Source organism: Microtus ochrogaster, unplaced genomic scaffold, assembly GCF_000317375.1.
Source record: "Microtus ochrogaster isolate Prairie Vole_2 unplaced genomic scaffold, MicOch1.0 UNK6, whole genome shotgun sequence".
Classification (NCBI taxonomy): Eukaryota; Metazoa; Chordata; class Mammalia; order Rodentia; family Cricetidae; genus Microtus; species Microtus ochrogaster.
This window is the reverse complement of record NW_004949104.1, coordinates 11,186,672-11,212,450: the sequence shown is the minus strand read 5'-3', so window position 1 is coordinate 11,212,450 and position 25,779 is coordinate 11,186,672. Positions and strand designations below refer to the sequence as shown.

The 25,779-nt window shown below is 45.0% G+C and overlaps 1 protein-coding gene across 1 annotated transcript; it reads right to left on the bottom strand.

The window, feature by feature from the left end:
* Positions 1 to 848: 848 nt before the first annotated feature.
* Sf3a1 (splicing factor 3a subunit 1) lies at positions 849 to 23,277 on the bottom strand. The gene is made up of 16 exons (XM_005366131.3): positions 23,133 to 23,277; positions 20,112 to 20,233; positions 15,153 to 15,360; positions 13,973 to 14,230; positions 10,532 to 10,606; positions 8,694 to 8,844; positions 7,622 to 7,815; positions 6,630 to 6,747; positions 6,019 to 6,204; positions 5,205 to 5,326; positions 4,856 to 5,101; positions 4,132 to 4,339; positions 3,539 to 3,693; positions 2,232 to 2,333; positions 2,047 to 2,118; positions 849 to 1,372 (listed from the first exon to the last, which is right to left on the bottom strand). The coding sequence occupies exons 1-16, from the start codon at positions 23,193 to 23,195 to the stop codon at positions 1,271 to 1,273; spliced, it is 2,382 nt and encodes a 793-aa protein (XP_005366188.1). The 5' UTR covers positions 23,196 to 23,277; the 3' UTR covers positions 849 to 1,270.
* Between the last annotated feature and the right edge of the window lie 2,502 nt (positions 23,278 to 25,779).

The window sequence follows — 25,779 nt, the reverse complement described above, 5'->3', positions numbered from 1 at the left end:
ATCAGATCAGGCCTTGCCTTCCATCTGGCTTTAGAGAGGGTCTCTCTTGTTCACTGGCCTGCTTCAGATGGTTCTGGCTCAGTCTTCCACCTCCCAGTGCACAGAGGTTACAGCAGCTTACACGGATTCTTGTGCCATAAGCACTTTACTCACCTGATGTGGGATTTCCCTCTGAATGCTGTGATTACCATTGATAAATAAAGGAACTGCTTTGGGCTATAGCAGAGCTATAGGGAAACAGAGCTAGGTGGGGAAAACAGAACTAAGTTCAATGCTGAGAGAGAGAAGGAGGAGTCAGGGAGAACCCATGTAACCCCACCAGAGACAGACAGAATTTTAACCAGTAAGCCTCAGCCACGTGGCAATACACAGATTAATAAAAAAAGGATTAAATTAATATGTAAGAGTCATCCATCCAATAAGAAGCTAGAGCTAACGGGCCAAGCAGTGATTTAATTAATACAGTTTCTGTGTGATTATTTCGGTTCTGGGTGGCTGGGACGAAGAAGCAGAGAACAGCTGGGAACCAACAAGCAGCCTCCCTCTAACACTCACCAAGCCACTTCCCCAGCCCATAATTTTTTAGAAGAAAGACTAATTGATGGCAGCAAAAATTTACACCCAAACACCACGACTACTGAGACCCTAAGAGCTCCACAGCACCAGGTAGTGGACACAATTGGTTAAAAGACAGATCTTATTAAACTGATTCCACGAGGGTCCAAGAGGTGTTTTGTTTTTAATTTTAAAAATACTTTTTGTTTAACATAATATCTCACACAGCCCAGGCTGGCCTCAAGCTCTACAGGTGAGGGTAACTTTGAACATCTAATTATCCTGTCGGCACCTCCCAAGTCCCAGGATTACAGGTATGCAAGTCATGCCTGGCTTCAAGAGGTTTATTAGAAAGACCAAAGCATGATACAAAATGATCAATGACAGTAACCATATTCTATCAGCCAACCATCACTTGGCATTATGGAACTGTCCAGTAGGGAAGCCCTGGGTTTTCCATCCCTAATGGCTTCCTGAAGAACCTCCAATCCAGAACCTAACATGAAGTCATTCCACAGACTGGCTTAGAAAGCTCTGCTATTCTTACCCATGTCAGGTTAGATAGTGGGTAACAACTCTAAGAACAAGGTGAATTTCCAAACTGATTTAAGAGGGAAACAAATGCACAGGCTGTGCTTGAGGTTCCAGAGAAGCTCCTGGAAGAAGTGGTAAAAGAAGAGGTCCAAGGCAGAAACTCAACTGCAGAAATCTCTCGTTACTTCTTCCTGCCACCTCTCTCCTTGAGGGCCAAGTGGATGACAGCACCACTGGCCATGTTGTAGTAAGCCAGGGAGTTGGAATCCTTGATGAAAATGCCCTGGAAAACAGACAAACGTCTTAGCTGTGGCACCTGTCTTTGACCACATCAATGCAGCCTCACACAGCTGAGCATGGCTGTTAATACTTAGACTTCAGCAATATGGAGACTTAAGGGAAGGCCAGTTCTGGATTATAGAACTTCAGTTTCTTCTAGAACACTTTTTCCTTCCTTCCTTCCTTTTCTTCCTTTCTTTTCCCTTCCTTCCTTCCTTCCAGCTGATATTGACAAACATAAGGGACCTCTTTATCAACATCTGGTTCAATTTTCAACTCCCCAAGATGTCAGCCATGACCAAGTCCAACAAACAGCCAACTTCTCAGGTCATAAGACCTTTAGTGATTACCTAATTCAACACCCTCGTTTTACAGAGGAGGAGATGAAGTCCCAGAAGACATGGAATACCCCCTCTGCAGAGAGAACCAGGCTAAGATCACATCACTGGCCTGGTCCCCATCCAGTTCTAACAGGTTTTTAGACCCCGCGTTAGGCTGTGCTGTCAGGTCCAGCACTGTCAGGTTCACCTGCCCCAGCAGTCCAGCTGTATCATTTCTGGGATGGGCTCAGACGGCCACATCCAGGTCTCTCCCCATCTACTTTGTAACAGGAGATTGTTTCTAGGATGAGAGAGATGCTGGAACCTAAGGGGCAAGACCGGGGTTACCCTGGCTTACTTCATATTGTAGTTTTTGTTTCCCTGCAGGCATGCCTGTGGCTTCATGAATCTTCACTTTGATGACAGAAACCTGTGGGACCAAAGAAAAGCCACACTCATTCTGTTGCTAAAACCAGCTGGAAACATCTGACCTAATCCATTGGCTCTCAAGCACGTATACCAATTAGGGGTGGCAATACATACCTGGTCTGTGAGTGGGAGAGTGAAGACCAGTCCCTGTCCATTCAGCTTCCATTCTGTCTTATCCTGCATGTTGGGTACCTGCACTTTGATGGACACTGGACCCTGAAAAACAGAGTGCTCATTATGCCTGGAGAGCTCCAAGGCAACCAGGAACTATGCTCTGCTAACAGTGGGCCCATCCAAACAGTGATTCCTGTCCCTCTGGCCCCAATTAATACTGCTGCTACTTGTGACACATTACACAAGGCTTCATTTCTTTATTTACTACTGCTGCTACTTGCAACACGTTACACAAGGCTTCATTTCTTTATTTTTGGTTTTTAGACAGGGTTTCATATCTAGTCCAGGCTGGCCTCAATCCTCCTGAGATTTTAAGGGTATACTACCATGCTCAGTTTCCTTTCCCTTCCTTAAATAGACCCATCTTGTTTTCTAGTTAATTTGGAATTAAGGTGAAAATATTCTGCAACCCCAAGGACCAGTAGGATAAAGAATGTGGTCTGAAGTACTGGGCTCACAATTCAGCTCCAGAGTGGACAAGATGCCTGAGCTCAATGCAGCTCAGAATGCTAAAGAGAGGACAGTTTGAACCTTTAGTAGGTGCTCAAAAAATAGACCTTAGTCTTATAAAAACAATTATATCAAATTTACAGGGCAAATCTAGTGGGAGCCGGGACTCTGTTTCCTCACTGATGCCTAACAAGTTTCCTAGTGACTGGCAGGCCAAGGTAGGATCCTTGGTCCAGAATGTCAAGCAGAATCCTACAATAATAGGCAGCTTTCCCAGGGCTGGGGGTAGAACTAAATTTTTTTTTAAATGATTTATTTTTATTTTATGTGCATTGGTATTTTGCCTGTATGTGAGTGTCAGATCTTGGAATTACAGACAGTTATAAGCTGCTATTGTGGGTGTTGGGAATTGAACCCAGGTCCTCTGGAGGAAGAGCAGTCATTGCTCTCAACCACTGAATCATCTCTCCAGCCCCATGGGTAGAACTGAATTTAAGAGCCATGCCTAGGACTTCCTCCAGCTAGTTTAGTGCTCCTTCACTGAACTTCGCTTAGGTGATATTGTCTTGGCATCTCCACACTGGCCTCTACAAGACTCCATACTATCAGAACCACCACCACTAGAACTTTCTGTTCCCCCAGCTGTTGACCTCATGTTAAACACATACACAGAAGCTTCCTCTGGCTGACCTATATCCCAGAAGCTAACAGAAAGGGAGTGGAAAATAGCTGAAGCCTGGGCAACCCACGATGCTGCCACATACTCCAGGAAAGAGGCAGCATTCTAGATCACAGACCTTGTTCCTGCGCAGGAACTCTTCCTCAGGCATGAGGCTGTCCTCAGTCTTTAGTTTCTTGGATGGAGGCTCATCTTCCATAGGAGGTGGGGGATGTACAGGAGGCATTGGGGCTGGGGCTGGGACTGGAGCCACAGGTGGGGCAGGCACAAAGGCTGCAAAGACATGGTACAGTGCCCAATGAACATAGAAGGGGTGCAGAGGCCCAGGAGGCAGGACTGGGGAGATTTTTAAAGGCTTTACTCCTTAGAGGTATGAAATGCCCTGTCTTGGTAAGTTCGGCACTCAGCAGGTTCTCTGGCAGGCAGCCTTGGGAGGCTGCCCAAATTAGGCAGCAAAGGACTAGAGGCAGGGCAAGATCAGCCAGAAATAGTCAACTGTCAGGTTTCTGAGCCTGTCAAGACCTGACCACCAGATGCAGACACACTAGCCATGCCATCTCAATATCTTGTCTCCCTCAATAACTATGGCTCCTAGATCCCAGTTTGGATTTCCTCTGGATGGATACCCAGTAGGAATAGTTAGCTGCCATTAACACCAGCCATGGTTCTGTGAACTGATCTAACAGATAGGAAAGCAACACTCAGACTGACCTGTTGGCACAATCATGGGAGGTGGGCGGGGTGCCATGATGGGAGGTGCAGCAGGAGGCATAGGTACCACATTGATCCTGGGTGCATGGATGATGGGTGGCATGGGGGCGATCACTGAGCCTGGAGGCAGCCGGACCACAGATGCCATGGGTGGCCGAGGCATGACAGGTACTGCAGATACAACAGTGGTACGAACTGGAGGCGGCATCTGAGGGTGGGAGGAGACCCATATATCAGTCACAGAAAACCAAGGCTCAGGTTCAAGAGCACAACAACTGGCCACACAAGACAGGGGTTAGACAACTTGGACTCTGCTTATCACTGAGACTGAAGTCTCACATCAGGCCCATGTTAACAACTCACTGCTGAGAGTTCCAGGATATTCTGTCCACCTGGGGCTTGGTGGTTCAGATTCAACCAGCTCCTCATGGCAGACAGTACCACTAAAGAGGTTGACCTTGACTTAATCTCCTGGAGACAGGCCAGCAGTTCTCAAAGACCCATGAAGCCCACAGCCCTTCTTTACCTCAAATCTGCCTCGCCACTCAGCTCACTCCCTATTGCAATGTTCCTTTGCAGTGGAAGACAAAGCTACAAGTTTCTACTTTCAAGTGAACAAACTAGCATTCAGGCCATACTCTAAAACAGTTGCCCTTCCCAGACATCATCCCACCCTAAGGACCAAAGTTTAAAACACTTGATCACAGGGTGGCTTCTGACTCACTGCAGGTGGCCGGGGCACTGATGTGATCGGGGGTGCTGAGCTGGGGATGTTGGTGGCTGAAGATGGAGGTGGTGGTTGCTGGGGAATTTCATTGGGCTTGCTGGGGCCAATTTTCTCCTTAGTGTCGTCTTCTGGCACCAGGCCCTTAGCCTTATGGATAGCCTCAATCTGCTCCTGGAGGGTGATGTTGGCCTGGGCAGCCTGCTGGGTCCGGGCCATGCTACCTGAATGGCCATCCCAAGTCACCTGCATGGGAAAGCAAAGATACAGTTTGCCAGGACTCTTGGAACTGAGCCCACATGTGGGAGACAGAGGGCAGGGAAGGTACTAAGACTCTTTGGAATTGTACCTTTTCCTCTGGCTTCTGGATCTCCTCTTCACCAATCTTCTTACCAATAGCTGTTTCTTCTACCCCAAAGATGTCAGTACGGCGCTCAGCCAACTGCTTTAAGCTGCTCTCAATATCCAGACCTGTACACAATAGAATGGAGAGAAAGGGAAGCTAAAGCTGGCGCCCTTTGGCAAGTCAGCAGTTTTCTGGGAATGTAGTGTGGAGGTTGGATCCACAGCACTGGCTGGCTTTCAGCTCCAATAAGACACTCTCATCCTTTTGGATGAGAGTCTTCGGAGGGTTACCAAAGAAGGAGTAATCCTAAAGACCTGGTGCTTGTCCAGTCCTTACTAACAGGATTAAAGACCCAGTCCCTAACCCTCGGCAGCCCCCTTCCTATCCTGTTGTCTTTTTAAAGGTTCTATGTAGTGCTGGCCGTCCTAGAATTCTCCATGTAGACCACGTTGACCTCAAACTCACAAAGATCCACTTGCCTCTGTCTACAGAATGCTGAGTTTAAAGATATGCACCTCCACATGAAGCCCTATCCTGCTGCTTTGGCAATAAGACTTGTGAGTGTCACTCAAGAAGAAGAGAATTTCAATTACAAGTCTGTCCAAGATAGCAAAAGACTAAGTATCCCTTCTAGCTATTGCCAGTATTTTGTTACGGGGTATCAGCAGGCAGTACTAGCCTTTGGAGAATTCAGTATGCTGGAAAATAAAGATTTCTTTTGCATTAACATTGGTTGCACCTATCTCCCAAACTCTCACTGACCTCAAGCTTTCTGTGTCTACATAAGCAAGCTATGGGATGGGACCCTCCACCTCACCTGGTGCATAAACCTCATCATCACTCTGTTTCTCTCGGATGGAGCGATCTCGCTGCTCCAGCCAACGGGGGTCAAGAAGCCCAATACGCATGTGTTCTTGCATTTTGCTGGCAGGAATCTTCTCCCCAGTGATGGGGGATACAAGATACTCATCAGGAGCAGGAGCTGGAGGAAGAGGCTTGGAAGCTAAGAGAAAACAGAGGTGTCTAAGTGAGAATTCTGAACGGTAGTTCAAGTTAAGATTGTGGTGTATTCAAACGTCATTCACTGAAAACATTCATCCAGTACCACCTTCACATCAGAAACCCGAAACTGGAGAGGACTACTTGTGTTTCCCACCACGAGGCTTGTTAACATGGGGTCACCACAAGTCCTTCTAGAAACAGCCCATCTGGCTAAATTACAGCTATGCTTATGCTGAAATATTCTGTTAAGTCTCTATACATTAATATGGTGAATAAATCATATAATATTCTGTGAATAAGGAACATGCCAGAATGTAACAAATTGTTTTTAACTTCGGGGGGAAAAACAAATGAAATAGCCCATCTGAAGAACACACAAGACCATACAGGACTTTAGCAGCACAAGGTCTGGGAGGCAGGCCCTACCTTTGGGATCATAGTCCTTTCGCACAATGACTTGGTCTGGAGTTGGGGGCAGAGGTGGAGGCATGGGTGTCTCTGGGGGTGGAGGCACTTTCTGTCCTTCTTCTTCATCATCTGAACCCTGAAAAGCAAGGCAATGGCACAACCTAGGAGATGAAAGGCCGCTTTCCCAAAGCTCAAGACTATGGCAACTCTCAGGGTGCCAATGAGCCTTGGCCCCTGCCAGCCAGCATCCATTTGCTAAGCCTTCTGGGGCAGCTGAGGTCAACTGGCAGCAAGCCAAGCTGTTTCCTCACAACATGAATGGAAGCATCAGGGACCATGGTGCTAACACTCCTCCCAAGCATTTCCAGTGGTTGGCACCAGGCGATCCCAAGAGGCCAAAGGCACTTAACACACAGAAGAGGAATACAGGGGCCAAGTTAGTACTCAATGGTAGCTGCTTCCAGAGCAATGCTGGGAGGGAGAAAAAAAGTCAATTCCCACAGACACTGGGGCCCTTTCTTCTCAAGCAGTACACAGATTCTTTCAGAGTGGGGAAAGCAGCTTGGCTCAGGACTCTGTGCTACTTGGAGGGCCATGCTGGAAGAGGGTAGAACTCTCTGAAAGGACATGTAGGCTACATTTAGACAAGTTAGGGAACTAGTGATCTTTTAGACCTAAGTGCTATAAAGGCATAAAAGCATAGGGTAATATGGCTCCCTAACAGTGTTGGTGAAGGGCGTAGGTTGGGAGCAGGAATGCTGAGCCAAAGGGAAAGCAACAGACTATACAAGGCCGGCACAGCTTTCAAATCTTTCCTATGAACTGATCTTTGTTGCTGGAGCTGGAAAGATGTGTTGGGCTGCCTGGGTTTAAACAGCAGCAGTCAGTCTGGCCTTCTCTGGAGCTCACCATCTTTTGAGCCTCAAAGAATGGAACCTTGGACTAGGAGAGCATCACCCAACCTCTTGGACTCCAGGAGAAAGGTAGGCTAAAACCACCGGGGAATTTACCTCATCCATGTCCTGTACTTGAGTATCCTGGTCCAGCTGGGAAGGAGGCTCTTCAGCCTTTTCCTGCTTCTCATCCTCTTCATCAGACTCAACTTCCATCTCCACCTCCTCGCTTTCCCCAAACTTCTCATAGCGCTCTTGAATGAGGATTCGGGCTCCCAGTTCCTCTGGTGTTGTTGGGGGAGGGAAGTTTCCTAAAAGGGGTAAGCCAGGGTCAATGGCATTCTGAGTTGGGCATGGTGGCAAACACCTTTGATCCCAACACTTGGCTGAGGCAAGCAGACTTTCTGTGAGTTTATAGTCAGCCTGATTTACAAAGTGAGTTCTAGAACAAGCAGGACTACATTGAGACTCAGTGTGATGACTATTCTTGGTTGTCAACTTGACTACATCTAGAATTAACTAAAATCCTATGAAGGATTTTTCTGATTGACCATTTTAGGTGGGAAGACACTACCTAAATCTGGGCTGCACCTGGTGATAACCTGTATAAAAGGACATGAAAGAAAGAAGATTTTGCTTTTTGCCTGCTTGTCCTCATTCTTGATAGAAGGTTTGCCTATCCTGCTGCTGAGGCACTCTTTCCCTAGTCAGGATTCCAGTGAGACTGAAGACCAGCTGAGACATCCAGCATCCTGGACTTTCTATTGGAGACAGCCATTGTTGAACTAGCTAGACCACAGGCTGTAAGTCACTCTAATAAATCCAGACAGACAGAGACAGAGAGAGCACGATTCATTATATCAGTTTCTCTGGAAAACTCTGAATAATATGTCATCTCCTAAAAACAAACAAACAAACAAACAAACAAAAAACCAAGAAAAGGCATTCCTTTGTCCTGTGAATGCCCCAAAGGCTAGGAAATTGTCAGATTTTATTATCTGCAGAGGACATCAGAGTCTAACATAGTAACCAGCTGTTGAATTGCATTTAACTTGGGCAAATGAACAATGTTTCCCCTTCTGGAACACAGGGAAACAACACACTAATAAAGTCTGTGCCTGGCTCTGTTGCTCCCAGGAGCACCAGACGTCCTGGCTTCCACACTAAGGCACTCTCCTCCTAGACCTACCTTGTTCATTGGGTTGGAAATCCACTGTCTCCACCACTACAAAATCATGCCAGTCAATCTGAGCATAGGCCACTCGTTCCTTCTCTTTCTCTTCTTCTTCCTTCTTCCTCTCACGTTCCTGGAATTTGGCCCATTCCACTCGGTAACACACCTACAGGATTAGGAAATAGCAAGATGTCTCTTATGACGCTTCAGGGCTTCACCTTCAGATCAAGAGGCAACTATATTCACTAGGAGAAAACTTCTAGTGTTCCACCAGAGCTGCCAAAGGCCTCTGCACTCACAGAAGCAAACTCTTGCAGCAAAAGTGCATGAAAACCTGGTTAAGTGGTACTTTAAGCCTTGTCAAGAGCTGGTGGCTGCAAGTGTCATACGCCCTAGGGGGATCCTATTACCTTTTTTTATTCTTTTGCAAGATGGTCATGTTGTTAATTGTTCATGATTAGGTCTCAGCAGAGAAACCTCTTATTAAACTTTGTGGTCGTTAATGCAGGCACTGGTCAAAGGCCAAGGGTAAGTGAAAGTGGTATACAGCCCTAAAGAGGACATTCATATTACTCCTTCCAAGGCTCAGTGGACATTTGTAGAAGAGGAAGTAGAAAGAACGTAAGAGTCAGAAGATGGGGAAATGTACAGTAAAAAGACATCTTCTGGACATAACAAAGCCACTGGACTCATGAACTCACGGTAGGTGTGGTTACCTGCAAAATACTGGACCTATCAGCGGTCCAGTACAAATGGAGGAAGGCATTCCTCCCTGAGGAACTACTGGCAATTAAGGGTGCCTTAAGTAAGGCTATCATTTTCTGCAGTGGTGCAGTTGCTGGTGAACTGGCCATGTTCCAGTAAATAATCTCTTATCCCATGTCCATGTAAGCAACTCCAATAAACGCATCAGGGACACACAAAAAGATGACAAGAAAGGAGGGGACCTTATTGAAAAAGGGTTTCAGTGGAAGAGGCAGGTTGGATGAAGACATCTAAAAATTATAGAAGTGTATATGAAACTATCAAAGATTTGGGGGGAGCCGGGCAGTGGTGGCGCACGCCTTTTATCCCACCACTCGGGAGGCAGAGGCAGGCGGATCTCTGTGAGTTCGAGACCAGCCTGGTCTACAAGAGCTAGTTCCAGGACAGGCTCCAAAACCACAGAGAAACCCTGTCTCGAAAACCAAAAAAAGATTTGGGGGGAGGGGAAGCTTTGTTTTTTTGAGACTCTGTAGCCCCTGAGTGGCCTTGAACTTGTTCTGGGATTAGAGGTGCGACACTTTATCTGTCAAAACATTTTTAAAAATTAAAAAGAAAAGAAACCCTGTTATCTTCAAAAGCAGCGACAATCTAAGTGTCTGAGAAGCAGTCACCTCACAGTTAAAACCAAACAGCACCACCCAATATGCCTGCTCAACTGTGAGAGCCTGGTGACTTCAGAAGGCACCTACCATCTCTCACCCGGCGATCCACTCGGGAGGAAGTTTCTGCCTAAAGTAGGGAAGAGAAACTTGCTAAACTTCTAATTGGACTTCGTAGTCATCACAAGGCTTTTCTTCTCAGCACTCTACAACTAGGTTCAAGCTGACTATCCCTTACCTGGGATGCTTTGGGAACTGAAGGGTGTCTAATTTTGGAATATTTGTATTTACATGTTGAATGAGATGTACCAGGGATAGAACCCATGCCTAACCTGAAGGTCATTACATTCCATACGCACCTCATACACATGGCCTGAAGGTTAGAGAAGGTCAACCTGTACTGCCTCAAATACGGTTTCTAAACAAAAACAAAACCCACATAAAGAACCTGATACGTTGGTACCTGGTAGTGGGAAATCCTGTGTTTACCTGGTCCAAAACTTCTCGGGGATTTTCAGCCTCTTTCTTGAGCTTTGCAAATAAGCCTTTGGGTGGAATCAAGATCTGAAAGAGAATTACAGCAACTGTCAGTAAATCACAATATAAATAAAGAAGCAGCCTTCCCAGGCCCATCATAGAACATAAGAGATGGATTCTTAGCCTCAATCCCAACTCTACATGTCAAGAGTGTGCAAATTATTTAACAGCTAGAACTTATATTTCCTTCTCCAAATGTTGATACCACTACTTTAGAGAAGGCCATTTCCATGATTCCCAGTAAAGCATGTAAGCCACTGGCAGGTTATCCAGAACATGCTACATTATGGCTGCTGACACGACACTGATGCACTCCTATCATTTTGAAAATAGCCAGGCGGTGGTGGTGCACGCCTTTAATCCCAGCACTCGGGAGGCAGAGGCAGGCGGATCTCTGGGAGTTCGAGGCCAGCCTGGTCTACAAGAGCTAGTTCCAGGACAGGAACCAAAAGCTACAGAGAAACCCTGTCTCGAAAATCCAAAAAAAAAAAAAAAAAAGAAAATATCATTCAGTCCTCTCTACTGTCCTGTTCAAGACTGCAACCACCTCCTCCCTACTTCCCAGAATTTCCAACCCCTGCCTTCTGATCTAGAATATCTATCTCCATCTGAAACACATAGGACACTTCACTTGTATTCACCTCCCAACTAAAAAACTCCATGAAGACAGATTTCTGTCTTCTCACTACTCATTACCCAATGTCTAACGTGCATTTACCAAGGACACCGACTGCCTTTATTCTAACAACCATTCCAATTGTCCCAGCAGTATCTACTTCCACTCACAAAGCAGTACAATTTTACCTTGCTCCCCTTATACCTTTATCCCTAGAATCTACCTGCTATAACAGCTTTCCATGAGTAGACACTAGTGCCTTCAATTATGAGTCAATACCAATATCCAAATTTAGAGGAGAGAAAAAAGTAACAAAACAGAGACTAAGATTTCTAACTATGGAAGCAGCTCAAACTGAACCCAGGCCTTATGTAGAACTGATATTATGGGGCTAAAGAGATGGCATGCCGCTAAGAGCAGTGTCTGTTCTTTAGAGGACTTGGTTCAATTCCCAGCACCCATATGGTAGCTCACAACCATCTATAACTCTGGTTCCAGGAAATCTGATGGCACCAGGCACATAAGTGGTGCAGAGATGCAAAGTAAAAATAAATAAAATATAAAAATCCACAAAAACCTGATACTGTGTACTTACAGTAACCTTTGGCTTTGAATTTCAGTTATTGTTCTACTAGCTTCTAGATTCTAAAGATAACCCCCCTCCCCCAAGGCAGGGTTTCTCTATGTAACAGCTAGCTGTCCTGGAACTAACTCTTGTAGACCAGGCTGGCCCTGAACTCACAAAGATCCACCTGCCTCTGCCTCCTGAGTACTGGGATTAAAGGCGTGAACCACCACCACCTGGCTACATTTTTATATCTTTAATTTTATATAGAGCTAGTCCTTAAGAATTCTTTTAACTTAGATCTTTAACACCATTTCTAAATATTAAGAACAGATGTATAGACCATCTTACTAAAAAAGAAAACAAGAAAAATGTGCCATTGGTAATCATATACCAGTGAATGTCCTTTGTAACCCATTATAATTTATTTCTAGGAGTGGAGAGATGGCTCAGCGATTAAGAGCACTGGCTGTTCTTCCAGAGGTCCTGAATTCAATTCCCAGAAACCACATGGTGGCTCACAACCATCCATAATGAGATCTGGTGCCCTCTTCTGCCCTGCAGGTATACATGCAGACAGAACACTGTATACATAATAAATAAATCTTTAAAAAAAAAAAAGAAAAAAATTGATTTCTAAAGCAGAAAGTCTCTTAAAGAGCTCAGGCTGGCCTAGAACTCCTGGTAATAATTCTCATGCCCCAGTCTTCCTAGAGATAGCATTAGAAGTGTTGGTTACTATACCCAGCTAACTGATTAATTAATTTTAAATACCAGATTTCCATGTCAGATTCTGTTCTAAACACAATTTCAAAGTGGGACAGTGATAGTGCATGCCTTTAATGTCAGCACATGGGAGGAGGAAGAGGCAGGCAGATCTCTGTGAGTTCAAGACTAGTCTGGTCTACAAAGTTCCAGAACAGCGAGGACTGTTACAGAGAAACTCTGTCTCAGAAAACAAAAAGCAAAACAAAACAAAACACAAACAAAACGGTTTCAGTTTGTAACCCAGGCTACACATCACCAGGGCCAAATGGGAATATGTTGTACATGTTTTCAATGTTAGTAAACTCATACTGAACTTTCCTAGTATAATTTACTTCACTAGGTAAAAATAACAAAGGTTTGAATATCAACAACACTGCTTACTAGCCTGAGACTGTAGACATTCTGGTGACTTTGCATTTCATTCCTTTTTTGGTCTTTATCCAGTACTTAATCCAGAGCAAAATTAATTAATTAATAGAATCCATGCTAGAACAGTACTCAACCACTGAGGTATAACTGTAGCCCCATAAAATCATCTTTCTTAATCCATTTCTGCTTGTGAAAACTGGGGAAACATCACTAAAGTTTTCGAGGATTAAATTAAGTAATAGGAAGCAACTATATAAAGAAAGAGCTTGCTTCTCAGGCCATACAGTAGACAAGTGAAAATGTAATACACCTAAAAGCAGCTAGTGCTACCTAGTCCTGTCACACAGCAGATGGCCACCTAACAATGCTTCATAAACATGTCTCCTTAATAACAAGATTTAAAGAGATAACGACTGAAGCTGCTGTTGGGGGAGGGAGGTGTGCCTTTAATCCCAGGGATCTCTGAGCTTGAGGCCAGATTGATCTACATAGTGAGTTCAAGGTTAACTAGGTTAGAATCACACAGTGAGATCCTGTCTTTAAAAGAACAAACAAAAAGCACAATAAAGATTTAGAGTCTCTGAGATGGTTCAGCAGGTAAAAGCACAAGCTATGCAAACCCGATGTACTGAGTTTGATCCTCAGTGGAAGGGGGAGCTGAACGCTGTTCTCTGACCCAAAGTGTGCTCCATGGAAAGACACAAAAGCACCTACAGTCTCTCTTTTTTTTTTTTTTTTTTTGGTTTTTCGAGACAGGGTTTCTCTGTAGCTTTGGAGCCTGTCCTGGCACTCTGTAGACCAGGCTGGCCTTGAACTCACAGAGATCCGCCTGCCCCGGCCTCCCAAGTGCTGGGATTAAAGGCGTGCGCCACCACTGCCTGGCTATTTTCAAAATGATAGGAGCGCATCAGTGTCGTGTCAGTAGCACCTACAGTCTTACACACACACACACACACACTTTACATTAAGCTGGGATTCACATTTGCCCAGATACCCACAAAGCAATGTCCTTGTTGACAGAAAGTGAATGCTATACTCCCAGTGTGAGACACTACCCTCTGCCCCAACCCAGCACCTTTGTATACTGCTCCACCAGCTTTGTGAAGTAGTTGAAGAGGCTGTGCTGCGGACGGAGAAAGTCAAACTGATAGTTGCGCTGCTCTTTCTGCATCAGCTGAGTCAGAAACTGGCGCCCATTCCTGGCCACAAACTGAGCTGTCAGCTTCACTACATCCAGGTCGAAGGCTGAGATGGAGGGGGGATCAGCAATGAATTCAAACTCAGGAGGGGGTTCCTTCGGTACTATGGTCTCTTGGATCACCTGGGCTTGGACCTAAGACAGTGTTGAATAAGAACAGAACAGAAGTAAACTAACTCTGCAGAATGGCCAAAGACTCCAATGTTTTATTAACTGAGCATCACTGGGACTTGCTATGAGAAGACTGGCACCCAAGGGCATTGGAGTCTCACCCAACTACTGCTTCAAGTATCTACATCTCTGCTCCCATCCTGAAATTAAAGGCCTAAAGAGGTGGCAAAAATACAAAGGAAACAGGCTGTAAAATCTAACTTAAGAGGCTATACAATAAGACCCATGTGTTCTGTAGTAAATCCCATTGCATAAAGTACATCAATGACCTCCAAGAGAACCACGAGGCAGACAGAATAGATACTATGGCTGTTTTTTACAATGAAAAATTTAGGCCCTACAAGCAGCAATCAAAATGCAAGGTCTTCAAACATGACTTCAATTTTTCTCATGGCTAAACAAAAGGCTACTTTTCCCGCAAAAGTCTGGGAGCTGTGTAAAATGAAGAGACCAGGCCAGTTCTACACAGTAAACAAACTGCATTGGCACTTTCTAGCTTTACTGACTAGTGCTGGCTTCAACACTCCTGGGCCCCAGCCCAAACAAAAGGGAAGGAATGGTACAAGGCTAAATCACCTCCTTTAGCTCATCCAGGCCAAAACGTTATTCTCACACTACAACTAACTCACACTTGAATTGATAAATCATATTTGGACAAACCTCAGCTTCATCATCTGTTAAGCAGTTGTTCCACTGGGCTCTTCATGATCTGAGCCCAGAGCACAGAGCTTGACCAACAAGTGCTCAAAAAGTACTATGTACTATCAGTGATACTGAAAGACAAAGGTAACTTTATTCTGTCCCCGGTGATTGTGGACAGCAAAGCTAATTATGCCCACCAAGCTTGCTTCCTCCCTAACCCACAAAGAGGGGCTGCGCTACAAACCTTCTGGGGCAGCTGTTGTTGGGTGGCTTGCTGCTGCTGCTGCATAACCTTGGGGATGGCAGCTGAAGGTTCCTGAGCCTTCCCCTCCTTAAACTCGCTGACCTTGTGGCGGTAGTAGGCATGGTAAGGGTCATTGGGATTTAAGAAGTTGAACTTGGGGTTGTTGATCTCATTTTGTCGGATCCTGGCTTCAAATTCAGGCCCATTTCTGTGGGGAAAAGTTAACACATCAAATGATGAATACCACAACCTTTGTGATGACTCAGATCCAAACCTCCATCTGTATCAACATCTGTGCCACCACCCACTCACAAAACCAGTCTATCCCTGGTATATTGGAGCTCCTCATTTAGTAACTAGGAGTCAGCAGCCAGTGCTATCTGCCAATGTGGGCCTGGCCACTCCCACCAGTCATCCCTTAAGCTCCTCTGCCACAACCAGCTGAACGATTGTTTTTTTTCTTAGAATAAAACATTTTTGACTAAGGATGTGACAGAAATGTATAATGTTTGTCTAATACATACAAGGCCCTGGATTTGGTTCCCAGCTCCACAAAAAAAAAACAAAAACAAAAAACTCAAACAGCTAATAAATGTTAATAGCTTGTCCAAACACTGCTTGAAGTAACTTTTTTATTATTGGGAGGCCCACAAAGGAAATGTTTCTCTGTAAGGTTCATGAGGCTCTGCAAGATTTATTTACTTTGTATATATACAGGATAAGGCCATGGTGCGATGGCTGAGTAGGTAAAGGTGCTTGCTGACAAGATGAACAACCTGAGTTTGATCTCCTGGCTCCACATGGTGAAAGGAAAAGAACTAACTCTCACAACTTGTGCTCCGATCCGTGTGTGACATCCATGGCAGACTGTGGAAAGCCTAGACTCTAGCAAGTTCTGGTCACACCCTGCAGCTTGACTAACATCATGAAGTCTCAATTGTGCTTTAGTCCAACTAGAACCTCATGCTTTGGAAAGAAGCATTTTCCTACCTCCCTATGTAATGTAAACCACACACAGATTTGATGTGGATCCCACTAAATCAGGTCACCACGTCTGGAAAATGCCCAGGGAGACTAATGGCTTCTAGAAAAGGGAATCTGGGTTGTCTCTTGCAGTGCTGCCTAAGCCATAGTCTCTACACATCAGGAAACAGTTAGAAAAATATAATGAGAAGGCAGATGTATTTATTCCAGGAAATTCCAGTGCTCTAAGTTGGCTTACTGCTAATTTTAGAATTAGATCTTCCAACATAAGGAATGGATTTCAGCAGAAAAGCCTGACTCTGACTCAGCCCAGCTGGCGGGGCTTTTTAAAGGTATTTCCAATTTAGCGTTTTGACAGAAAAATGCAGGTCTGGGAAGACCTACCTACAGAGAAAAGATTCCTTTCAGCCACATTTGGTTGCAGATACCCACTGCCTGCTCCTGAGTACCAAGTTTAGCAGAGCAGACCTAAATATACCTCTCCCAGAGCAAGATCCTGACCTGTCCCTTCATTTCAAAGCGTGATGTTATTTACAATTTCTGAGAGAGAGAGAGAGAGAGAGAGAGAGAGAGAGAGAGAGAGAATGAGAATGAATATGAATGCATATGCTCACTAGCGCTCACAGGGAGACCAGAGGTTGACACTGAGTAACTTCTCTATCATTTTCTGCTGTGGGATGGTCTTTCTGTATGCTGTATGTGTGGTTCTCATTGGTTGGTAAATAAAGCTGCTTTGGCCTATGGCAAGGTAGGACATAGCAAGGAGGGAAATCCAAGCAAAGATACAGAAGAAGAGATACAGCCAGCCACTGAGGAAACAAGACATGTAAAAAATAAGGTAACAAGTCATGAACCCTGTGGCAAAGCATAGATAAGAAATATGGGTTAATTTAAATATAAGAGATAGCTAGTAATAAGCCTGAGCCTTGGCCAAGCATTTATAAGTAAAATTAAGCCTCTGAGTACTTATTTGGGAACTGGCAGGCAGGAGAGAAACCTCCAATTACAATTCTCCATCTTATTTTTTTGTGACAGGGTCTTGTACTGAGCCTGGAGCTCACCATTATGGTTAAGCAGGCTGGCCAGTTAGTGGGCTCCAAGAATTTCCCTATCTTTACCCACCAGGGGTGGCATTACAATCACCCACACACACATACCATTTTTTATGTGGTGCTAGAGAGTCAAACTCAAGTCCTATACTGTACAGCAAGCATTCTACCCATTGAGCCATCCCAAGTTCACATTTATAATGTCTACAAAAATGACTGCCATGGTTAAAAACCCATCTTATAAACACGGTGGTGTTTTTACACTAGAGATAGAATTCATATCTTTGTACATAAAAATATACACTCCATAACTAAGCTACACAATCAACCTTTTTCTTTCTTCCTTTCCTTCCTTCCTTTCTCTGTCTGTCTGTCTGTCTGTCTGTCTGTCTGTCTGTCTATCTATCTATCTATCTACCTATCTACCTATCTATCTTGGCGTTTGAGACAGGGTTTCACTGTAGCTTTGGAGCCTGTCCTGGAACTACCTCTGTAGACCAGGCTGGCCTCGAACTCAAGAGATCTGCCTGCCTCTGCCTCCCGAGTTCTGGGATTAAAGGCATAAGCCACCATCACCTGGCTAACCTTTTTATTTTTTATATCTTTTTTTTTTAAAGACAAGGTCTTGGCCTTGGTTGACCTAAAGCTCACATTGTAAACCAGGCTGGCCTTGAACTCACAGAGACCCACTTACCTCTGCCTCACATAATTAGGGGACTTGAAGGAATATCCAATCCATTTTGTTTTCCTTTTCTAAAAATATAGTTTGTGTCTATGTGTGTTACTCAGATTGTGAGTTGCCTGACATGGGTGCAGGGAAACAAACTCAGGTCCTCTGGAGGAGCAGAAAGTGGTCCCAATGTCTGAGCCACTCCTCCAGCTCCTATTTCCTTTCTTTGAAATAGAGCTCACCACGTAGCCAGGCTAGTCTCCAAATCCTCACTACCACCGGGATTACAGGTGTGCATCACTATACAGTGATGGATTTTTCTTTTTAAGAGAACTAAGTCATGCTTTTCTGTCTATGGCAGCAGAGCATGACACAATTATTGGAAAGTCACTTGCATACATGTGTGCACACAAGCCTGTGGATACCAGAGGTTGACATGCTATCAAGTGTCTATCATTTCCCACCTTATTTAAATTTATCTATATATTTATTTTAGATACTGTCCGATAGTGTCTAGCTGGCCTGAAATGCTACTAGGGTGGCCTTAAACTCAGTGATTGACCTGCCTCTGTCTTCAGAGTGCATCAACACACGGGCCCCACTTTAGTTTTTGAGGCAAGGGACAAGGTCTCTCACTGAATCTGAAGCACAATAATTTGATAGACTTCCTGGCCAGCAAACTCCAGGAATCTGCCAGTCTCCATTCTCCAGTACTGCGGTTACCAGAAATACGTATCACTAAATCTTGCTTTTACATGAGAACCAGAAATACAAACTCAAGATCTTGTACTTTCATGACAGGCACTTTACTGAACTGAGCCATCTCCCCAGCCCTTAGCATTTTTCTTTTAATGCTCTCTTAGCCACTAATGTTTCACATGGGATTTTCTTCTAAAGAAAGCATCTAAGAAGAAAAAACAATGTTTGAACTCTTCTTACAGCTTCACTGACTAAGTGGAAACACTGGAAACAATCTCAAGAAAACATAGTCTCAACACCCTGCATCCCTCTTTATAGAAAGCATCCAGCATGAGGGAAATCATAGAGTAGTGTAGGAAATGTTTACAATTTAGCATGCAAGAAAAATCAAGACATGATAGTATTTGTGCTGGTATTACCACATCCAAAAAAGGATGCTAAGAGCAGAAGGAAACAGGAAAAGGTGACAACAGCTGGCAAATTGTCCTGACAGTAAGATTGCACCTATTCCTTATGCAACACCCTTTTCCCAATTATTAACATCACAGGAGAAATGGACAAGGCATTAATGTTGCTATGAAACATTACCCAACTAAACATAATATACCCAATGTCCTAATTTTAGGGCAGTTTTTAGGTGAAAGTCTAAGTTAAAGTGACATAAACTCTCATGGAGTGGACACTGCGAAAGATGTCAAACAACCTCTTTACTTGAGTAGGAGGTTGGGAAAGAAACACCTATTAAATGATACAAGGTGGTAGAGACGTTGCCTCAGGGGAGTGACTATGAATGTGGGCCTAACACAGCATATGCCCCTAGACACTGTTCAGGGCCATGTAGTACTCATATAAGCAGTCTAGTTCAAGAAAAGCCAGAAATCTAGACAGATTGTGAAATCATTTCATTTTTAAGCGTGGTAATAGGAATTTTTAAAAAAGATTCTAAAGACAAACAAAACATCTGCAGACTGGATATATCTGGGATGTGTTGGCCTTTGGAGTCAAGTGGGCCTGAAGATTGCATCTAAGGATGTAGGATGAAGAGGTTGGGGAAAAGTCTGACCAATGTCCACCCTGCCCAGAAAGATTAACGAAGTGTTTAGAACATAACTGAGCTTTACTCAGTCCTATCAGCTCGCTTCTGACTCACCTCAAGTGATCGTACACGGCTCCTTACACAAGGAGAATAATCAACTCTGCCTTCTATCTCCTCTGGTCACCAGCCCAAACACAGCACACACATCATCAGGGAAAAGAAGCCACCAGAAATTCCCTCAGGCTTGTTTTGGAAGCTGAAACTCCTGGTGACTACACAGCTGGGTATGACTCTCACTGTGGTTACTGCTGTTACATGTCAAAGACACCAGTCCTGCTTATTGCCCACCTCCAGGCCCTACTGTGGTTTTGGAGGAACTAACAAGCCTAAGCCAGAGTCTTGAAAAAGAAAAACAAGAAAACAAAAAAACAAAAAATCATACTGCCTTTGTGCTGACTCAAAAGCCCTTTCTTTATGTTACAATTTTCCCCAACCCACTGTGCAGAAGAAGCAGCTGTTACCTGGCCACAAAACTGGCAGTCTTGTCAACGATATTCCTGACCTCTGGAGGAGGGTAAATAATCCCTACCACGGGCTTGGAGGGAGTAGATTCCTCCTTTGATGTTGCTTCTTCTTCAACTGGCTGTGAAAACAAAAGAAAAGATCTTCAAATTCCTGGTTTGGGTTAGGCTATCATAAACCAGCTTCTAGCATTTCTCCAAGACACGGCTGACAATAGTCTTTGTCCTGCAGACTTCTTATATGGGGCCATTCCCAAGAGCTAGGGAAAAGAATGGCTTTCTTGGCTACCCTTCAGACAGGCAGACTGGTGTGATCAGATACACAATTTTTTTTCTTTTTTTATTTGCTGACATAGGGCTGAAACTTAGAGCCTTACACATGCTAAACAAGGAACTGATTATATCCTTAGCATCCAAAAGGCCATGTCTTTAGCCCTGAACCTAGTATTGCGTCTTGCACAGAATACTTAATGACTGTCTGGCAAAGAGCAGCTCAGTAGTTTAATGTGTTTACCCTGCATGAGGTTCTAGGTTCTATACTTAACACAAACAGAAATAAAGGAAAGAAAAAAGAAGAAAAAAGTCAGGTGATAGATCATTTTGTCTTAATTGTCCATTTTTTTATCTACCAATTCCATAAACCTAGCCACTGTTAAATGCATAAATGGTTTGTGGAGCTTCAATGGAATTTGACAAACGGTTCTTTAATGCTTTATCCAGCAGCTTCTTCTTCCTCTCAGTTAAGAGTTGGGCTCTCATCTTAAAAAACTGAGATTCCCTCCATCTTCATGTTCCTCTGGGCTGCTGCCTTCCCCTTGTTCTTCCTCTGCCAGCTGAACATTACAAGTTTCTATTCCATCTCATTTACTTCAAGTATTTCATTTATTTATTTATTTATTTATTTAGGGGGTTTTTTGAGACAGGGTTTCTCTGTGCAGCCCTGATTGTTCTGGAACTCACTTTGTAGACCAAGCTGGCCCCCAAACTCAGAGATCCGCCTATCTCTGCTTCCTGATTGCTCAATTCAAATATTCTTGGCAGCTGCGGGAGCCTCATCTTCTGTCTTCTACATTTTATCTCTTAACCTATACATTGGAAACCTCTAAACCAGCAGTTCTCAACCTGTGGGACTCGACTCCTTTGGGAGTTGAACGTCCCTTTCTTTCACAGGGGTCGCCTAAGACCATCCTACATATCAGATATTTACGATTAGTAACAGTGGCAAAATGCAATTATGAAGCAGCAACAAAAATGGCTTCATGGTTTGGGGTTACAGCACAAAGACCTGCATTAAAGGGCTGCAGCATTAGGAAGGCCAAGAATCACTGCTCTAAACATATGGTTTACGATTTCTTCTCAGTATTCTGTCTTCAGCCAGACACTCTTGAGAACTATGTTCTACATTTCCTTTCCCTACTTTAGGCTGAAAAATCCTGCCTACATCGATCTCCCAGGCAAGTCTTGAATACCACCAAGCTTTAGAATGGTTTTCCAGGTCTCCTGAGCCTCCCTAATTCACCAAACACAAAGTACACCCCAGGCACTTGAAGCGTATTAACTCTTAGGATCCTGATGCCAACCTTGAAGTGTTCTTACTTCTGACCACAGGAATAACAAACTTGTGCCTGGCCCCCAGACAGAATCAGGATTCTAGCACATCACTTTGGCTGGAGAGCCTGTGCCAACACCATCCTGGGACAAACACTTGCCCATCCCTCAAACCCTCAGTGTCTTTGGGATACGGTTAACTGTTTCTCGTCCCCCTCTTTACAGCACCGCAAGTCTATGTTTCTGAAACACAAATGGCACTATCCAGCCTAAACTATCTCCCACTGTCCTCATAGACATGTTCAAATCCTACCACCATTATCCCAAATTTGTACTTGAGCCACACTTGTTCACGTACCTTTGAGAAAAGAGGGAGCACCTGACTCTACCGTGGTCTAACTATTATTTGGTATCACCTTGTCTGTTATTCCCCAGTGTTGATAAAAATACACAAGCATACAAATACGTAAACGTTTGGAGAAAGGACATGGGCTTTATCTGTCAAATTTGGGATTGTATTCTGAACCCAAAGCAACAATCAGCATATAGTATGTGCCCGATAAGTGTATGTTGACTAATTTCCTTTCCCCCATCACTCTTCATTGTTATTCTTTCCTGCAAAACAGCCACTCACCTCTCACTCCTGGGGACTTCACATTCATTTCCCCTCTGCTCCAGCAAGCAGTGCTGGTTAAATTCATGGCTTATTTGTATCCAACCTAACTGCAATTATTTACCCACATACTTCCACCTCAGCAATCTGTTAGCTTTTGGGTCTCGCCCTGTAGTCCAAGCTAGCCTTCAATTCATGATCCTCCTGCCTTAGACCCACAAATGCCGGGATTACTGACGAGTGTCATGGGCCCAGCCTTGAGAGCTTTTAAAGGCTGCCTGACATTTTATCACTTACACCGACACAGAAAATAAACATTGAGTGTTCATGCATGCCTGTACTTTCACTAGTCTGGACTCTCTCTTAAGGCAGGGGTTACGCCTCATCCGTTCTCCAATGATGAAGACTGGATCCTTGCCGGGTTTAGGAAAAGCAACTCGTAGGTGTTTGGGAAAAACGAAAAAAAACATAAGGCACTCTAGGAAATTAGCGATTATTGGACAAAGGCTGAGGGACCGGTAGGCCCAAAAGCCACAGTGAACAGGCCCAATGCTTCTCACATCTGAACGAAACACCTTGGGATCGGGTTAAAATAAGGTGTAGAGCGGAGGCTTCGTGATTCTAATAAGCCCCCAGGTGAAGCCTAGGCTGCAAGTCTGCAAGCTTCTTTGAGAATTCCGGTTCTAGGGAGCTTTTTGGGACCAGAAGGCAACGCAGCGCGTTGACTCCTGGGACTTGCAGTCCCTCCACGTCCTTCAGGGCTGCCTGAGCTTCCAGCAGGAGTGCCGTAGCGCCCGCGCGGGAGGGGAGGGACGAGGCCTACACCGGGGCAGCGGGCTGAGGAGCACGGGGCGCGGTACCTGTTTGGGCTCAGTAGCTACTGGCGGAGGCGGAGGCACCGCCTGCACGGGTCCGGCCGGCATGACTGCGACGCTCAGAGCTGCCAGTCCGCCTCAGGGTGACAACCGGTACGGCGGTGAGGTTAAGTTCCCCACACGAAGGCTACAACGCAATGGCAAGATGGCGGCGACCCAGCGGAAAGCCGCGGAAGGCAGTGAACACACTTCCGGCCCCGCCCCCCGGTCGTGGCGCACTTCCCACCGCGCCGCGCGGGCACGGCGGCGCGCTACGCTGTTGCCATGGCAGCGGTCTGGGCGCGCTGCTAAGGGTTTCGAGGGATCCCAGGAGCCGCAGACGCCCTGGGGGAAGTTCTGTGAGCCGGCCAGACACAGAGCTGAAGCTGCGACGCCGGAGACAGGTGAGCTGAACTCCCCTCACGGCCCTGGCCGCTTCTCGCTCCCGGCGACCGCACCTTCCAAGCTCCCTCCACTCCAGTCTTCCTTCCTGCTTGGCCTGTCATTTTGAAGAATTTTCCTCTCATTAGACCTGTTGCCGTAGAGTCCCACCTAACTACACCTTTAGTCCCTTGATTTTGATCAGCACCACCTCCTCCGGATCCCTCCTTACAGAGCCCAAGCCCGCAATTCCCTGGGGTCTCTTCCCACTGGCCTCTTTTCTAAGGTGCACCCTTAACTTCCATAGCCCCGCCCTCAAGCCCGACCTCCTCCAATCACAGCTGTTCTTCAAACTCCCACCGGTGCCGGCCTGCCAGACCACGCCTCTCGCTTCCCGGAGACGTACTTCACCGTCTCTACTCTCTTGAGATCTTCTAGGTCCCCATTCCCTTTCCTCTCCCAATTCCCGAATACCGAAAGAGGGTTCTGTGCTCATCCTGCCTCGCTTCACCTGTGAAATGGGGCAACAACAAAATGCCCAAGGTCCCTCTCCATCCCCTCGGTAGCCGGTTATTTCACTGTTGTTAATGCAGAATAGGGACAGTTAGGATCAGTTGGACATTTATTTACTCCAAGCTAGATCCTGTGTCAAACACTACAGGTAATGCATCATTTGCTCCTTAGAGCAAGCTATTTGCTGGTGAAGACCACGAAGTAAGAGTCCATACTAACGAGGGAAAAAAATTTTGTATGGGGGGGGGGATCCATTCTCAGTCCAGTTTTCTCTACTAATCTGATGTTTATTACTATGTCTTTACTGTGTCACCTTAATGTCCCAAGGGGTCCAGACAATAGCTAACTCGGGTCAGAGATTGGCAGTTGTCATGTACGTGGTTTTAGAGTTTAAAAATACTTTCTTAGTAGTGACCGAACCTCAGGGGCTTCAGGCTGCCTGAGAAATAAGCACGGTCTTCAACCACAGTGTTAGTTGTTTGAGAGAGGGAAGACTGAAGGTTGAATGGAGAAAAAGGCTCCTGTCCTTCCTTGGGAGTCAGAAAACCTCAAATTACATTCTGAGCTGCTACCCCTGTAATAACAGTGTTGCTTCCCTTAGAGCCATAACCTCTGTGGTCACAGGTGCAGATCAGAGCTGGTAGCTTCATGTTTATCGTTCACTCAAGACCTAGGAATGACAAAGCGCATGTCACATGTTCTTCACAAGCACACTATAAATCTGCATAAGCTCTATTTCTAAAAGAATCAATAGAGTAACCTTGGGTATTCTGTGTGCATACATGTTTGTGGTGCTGATGGCTTGCCCAGGGCTTCAGACATGTTAAGCAAGTGCTGTCCTCCCAAGCTGTAGTGTCTGCTTAACTTTGAATATTCTTGCTGTTTTGACCCAGAATCTCATGGGAATTGGTATCCAAGACGGCCCCAGTAAACAGATTGATTTTTTTTTTTTTTTTGCACTCAGTGCTTTGTCTCCTGAACATGCTTCTCCCCAGACTGGAACTTCTTGCTCACTTCATTTCCTTCATGTTCTTCCCTGGAAAGAAATCCAGGTTATCTCATGTTGTTTTCTTTGTTGTCTCCACTTCACTTGGGGACATAAAAATCTCTTGGGCTGCACTGACTCACCAGAGGAGGTTGCCAAGTCAACACATGGGAGATATGAGTCAAATGTATTTGTTTGTATGTGAGTATTATGGGCAATACTCCTTGCAGGGAGTTAGTGGTTTCTAAAGGCTCTCTCCTTCCTCCAAATTTTCACTTTATAGCCATGGATGTCCTTGAACTTGCATCCCTCCTGCCTTAGCCTCCTAAGAGCTAGGGTTACAGGCCTGTGTTACCATACCCTGCCTGACCCTAGCAGGTAGATTTTCAATCCCATTGTTGATAAACACATAGCATTTTACCCTCTGCACTGTACTGCACAACACAGTAACCACTAGCCCCATGTGGCTTTAAGTATTTGAAATAGGACCAAGTGTGGTGGAATCACCTTTAATCCCAGTACTGAGAGATAAAGACAGGTGAATCTCTGTGAGTTTGGGGCTAGCCTAGTCTATACAATGAGTTCCTGGACAGTTGGGGCTATGTAGACAGACATTGTCTCAAAAAACAAAACAAAACAAAAATTTAAAAATTGAGATTTGAGGGGGCTGGAGAGATGGCTCAGTGGTTAAGAGCGCCGCCTGCTCTTCGAAAGGTCCTGAGTTCAATTCCCAGCAACCACATGGTGGCTCACAACCATCTGTAATGAGATCTG

What these genes read in the sequence shown, in the direction of transcription:
- Sf3a1 (XM_005366131.3), bottom strand. Translation starts at nt 23,195, where the DNA reads ATGCCGGCCGGACCCGTGCAGGCGGTGCCTCCGCCTCCGCCAGTAGCT. An exon ending in TGGTGGAGCAGTATACAAAG is followed by an intron (nt 10,607 to 13,972) that starts GTGCTGGGTTGG and finishes ATTCTCTTTCAG; the next exon opens with ATCTTGATTCCACCCAAAGG. An exon ending in CAGTGCCCCGGCCACCTGCA is followed by an intron (nt 4,340 to 4,855) that starts GTGAGTCAGAAG and finishes TCCCACCCTCAG; the next exon opens with ATGCCGCCTCCAGTTCGTAC.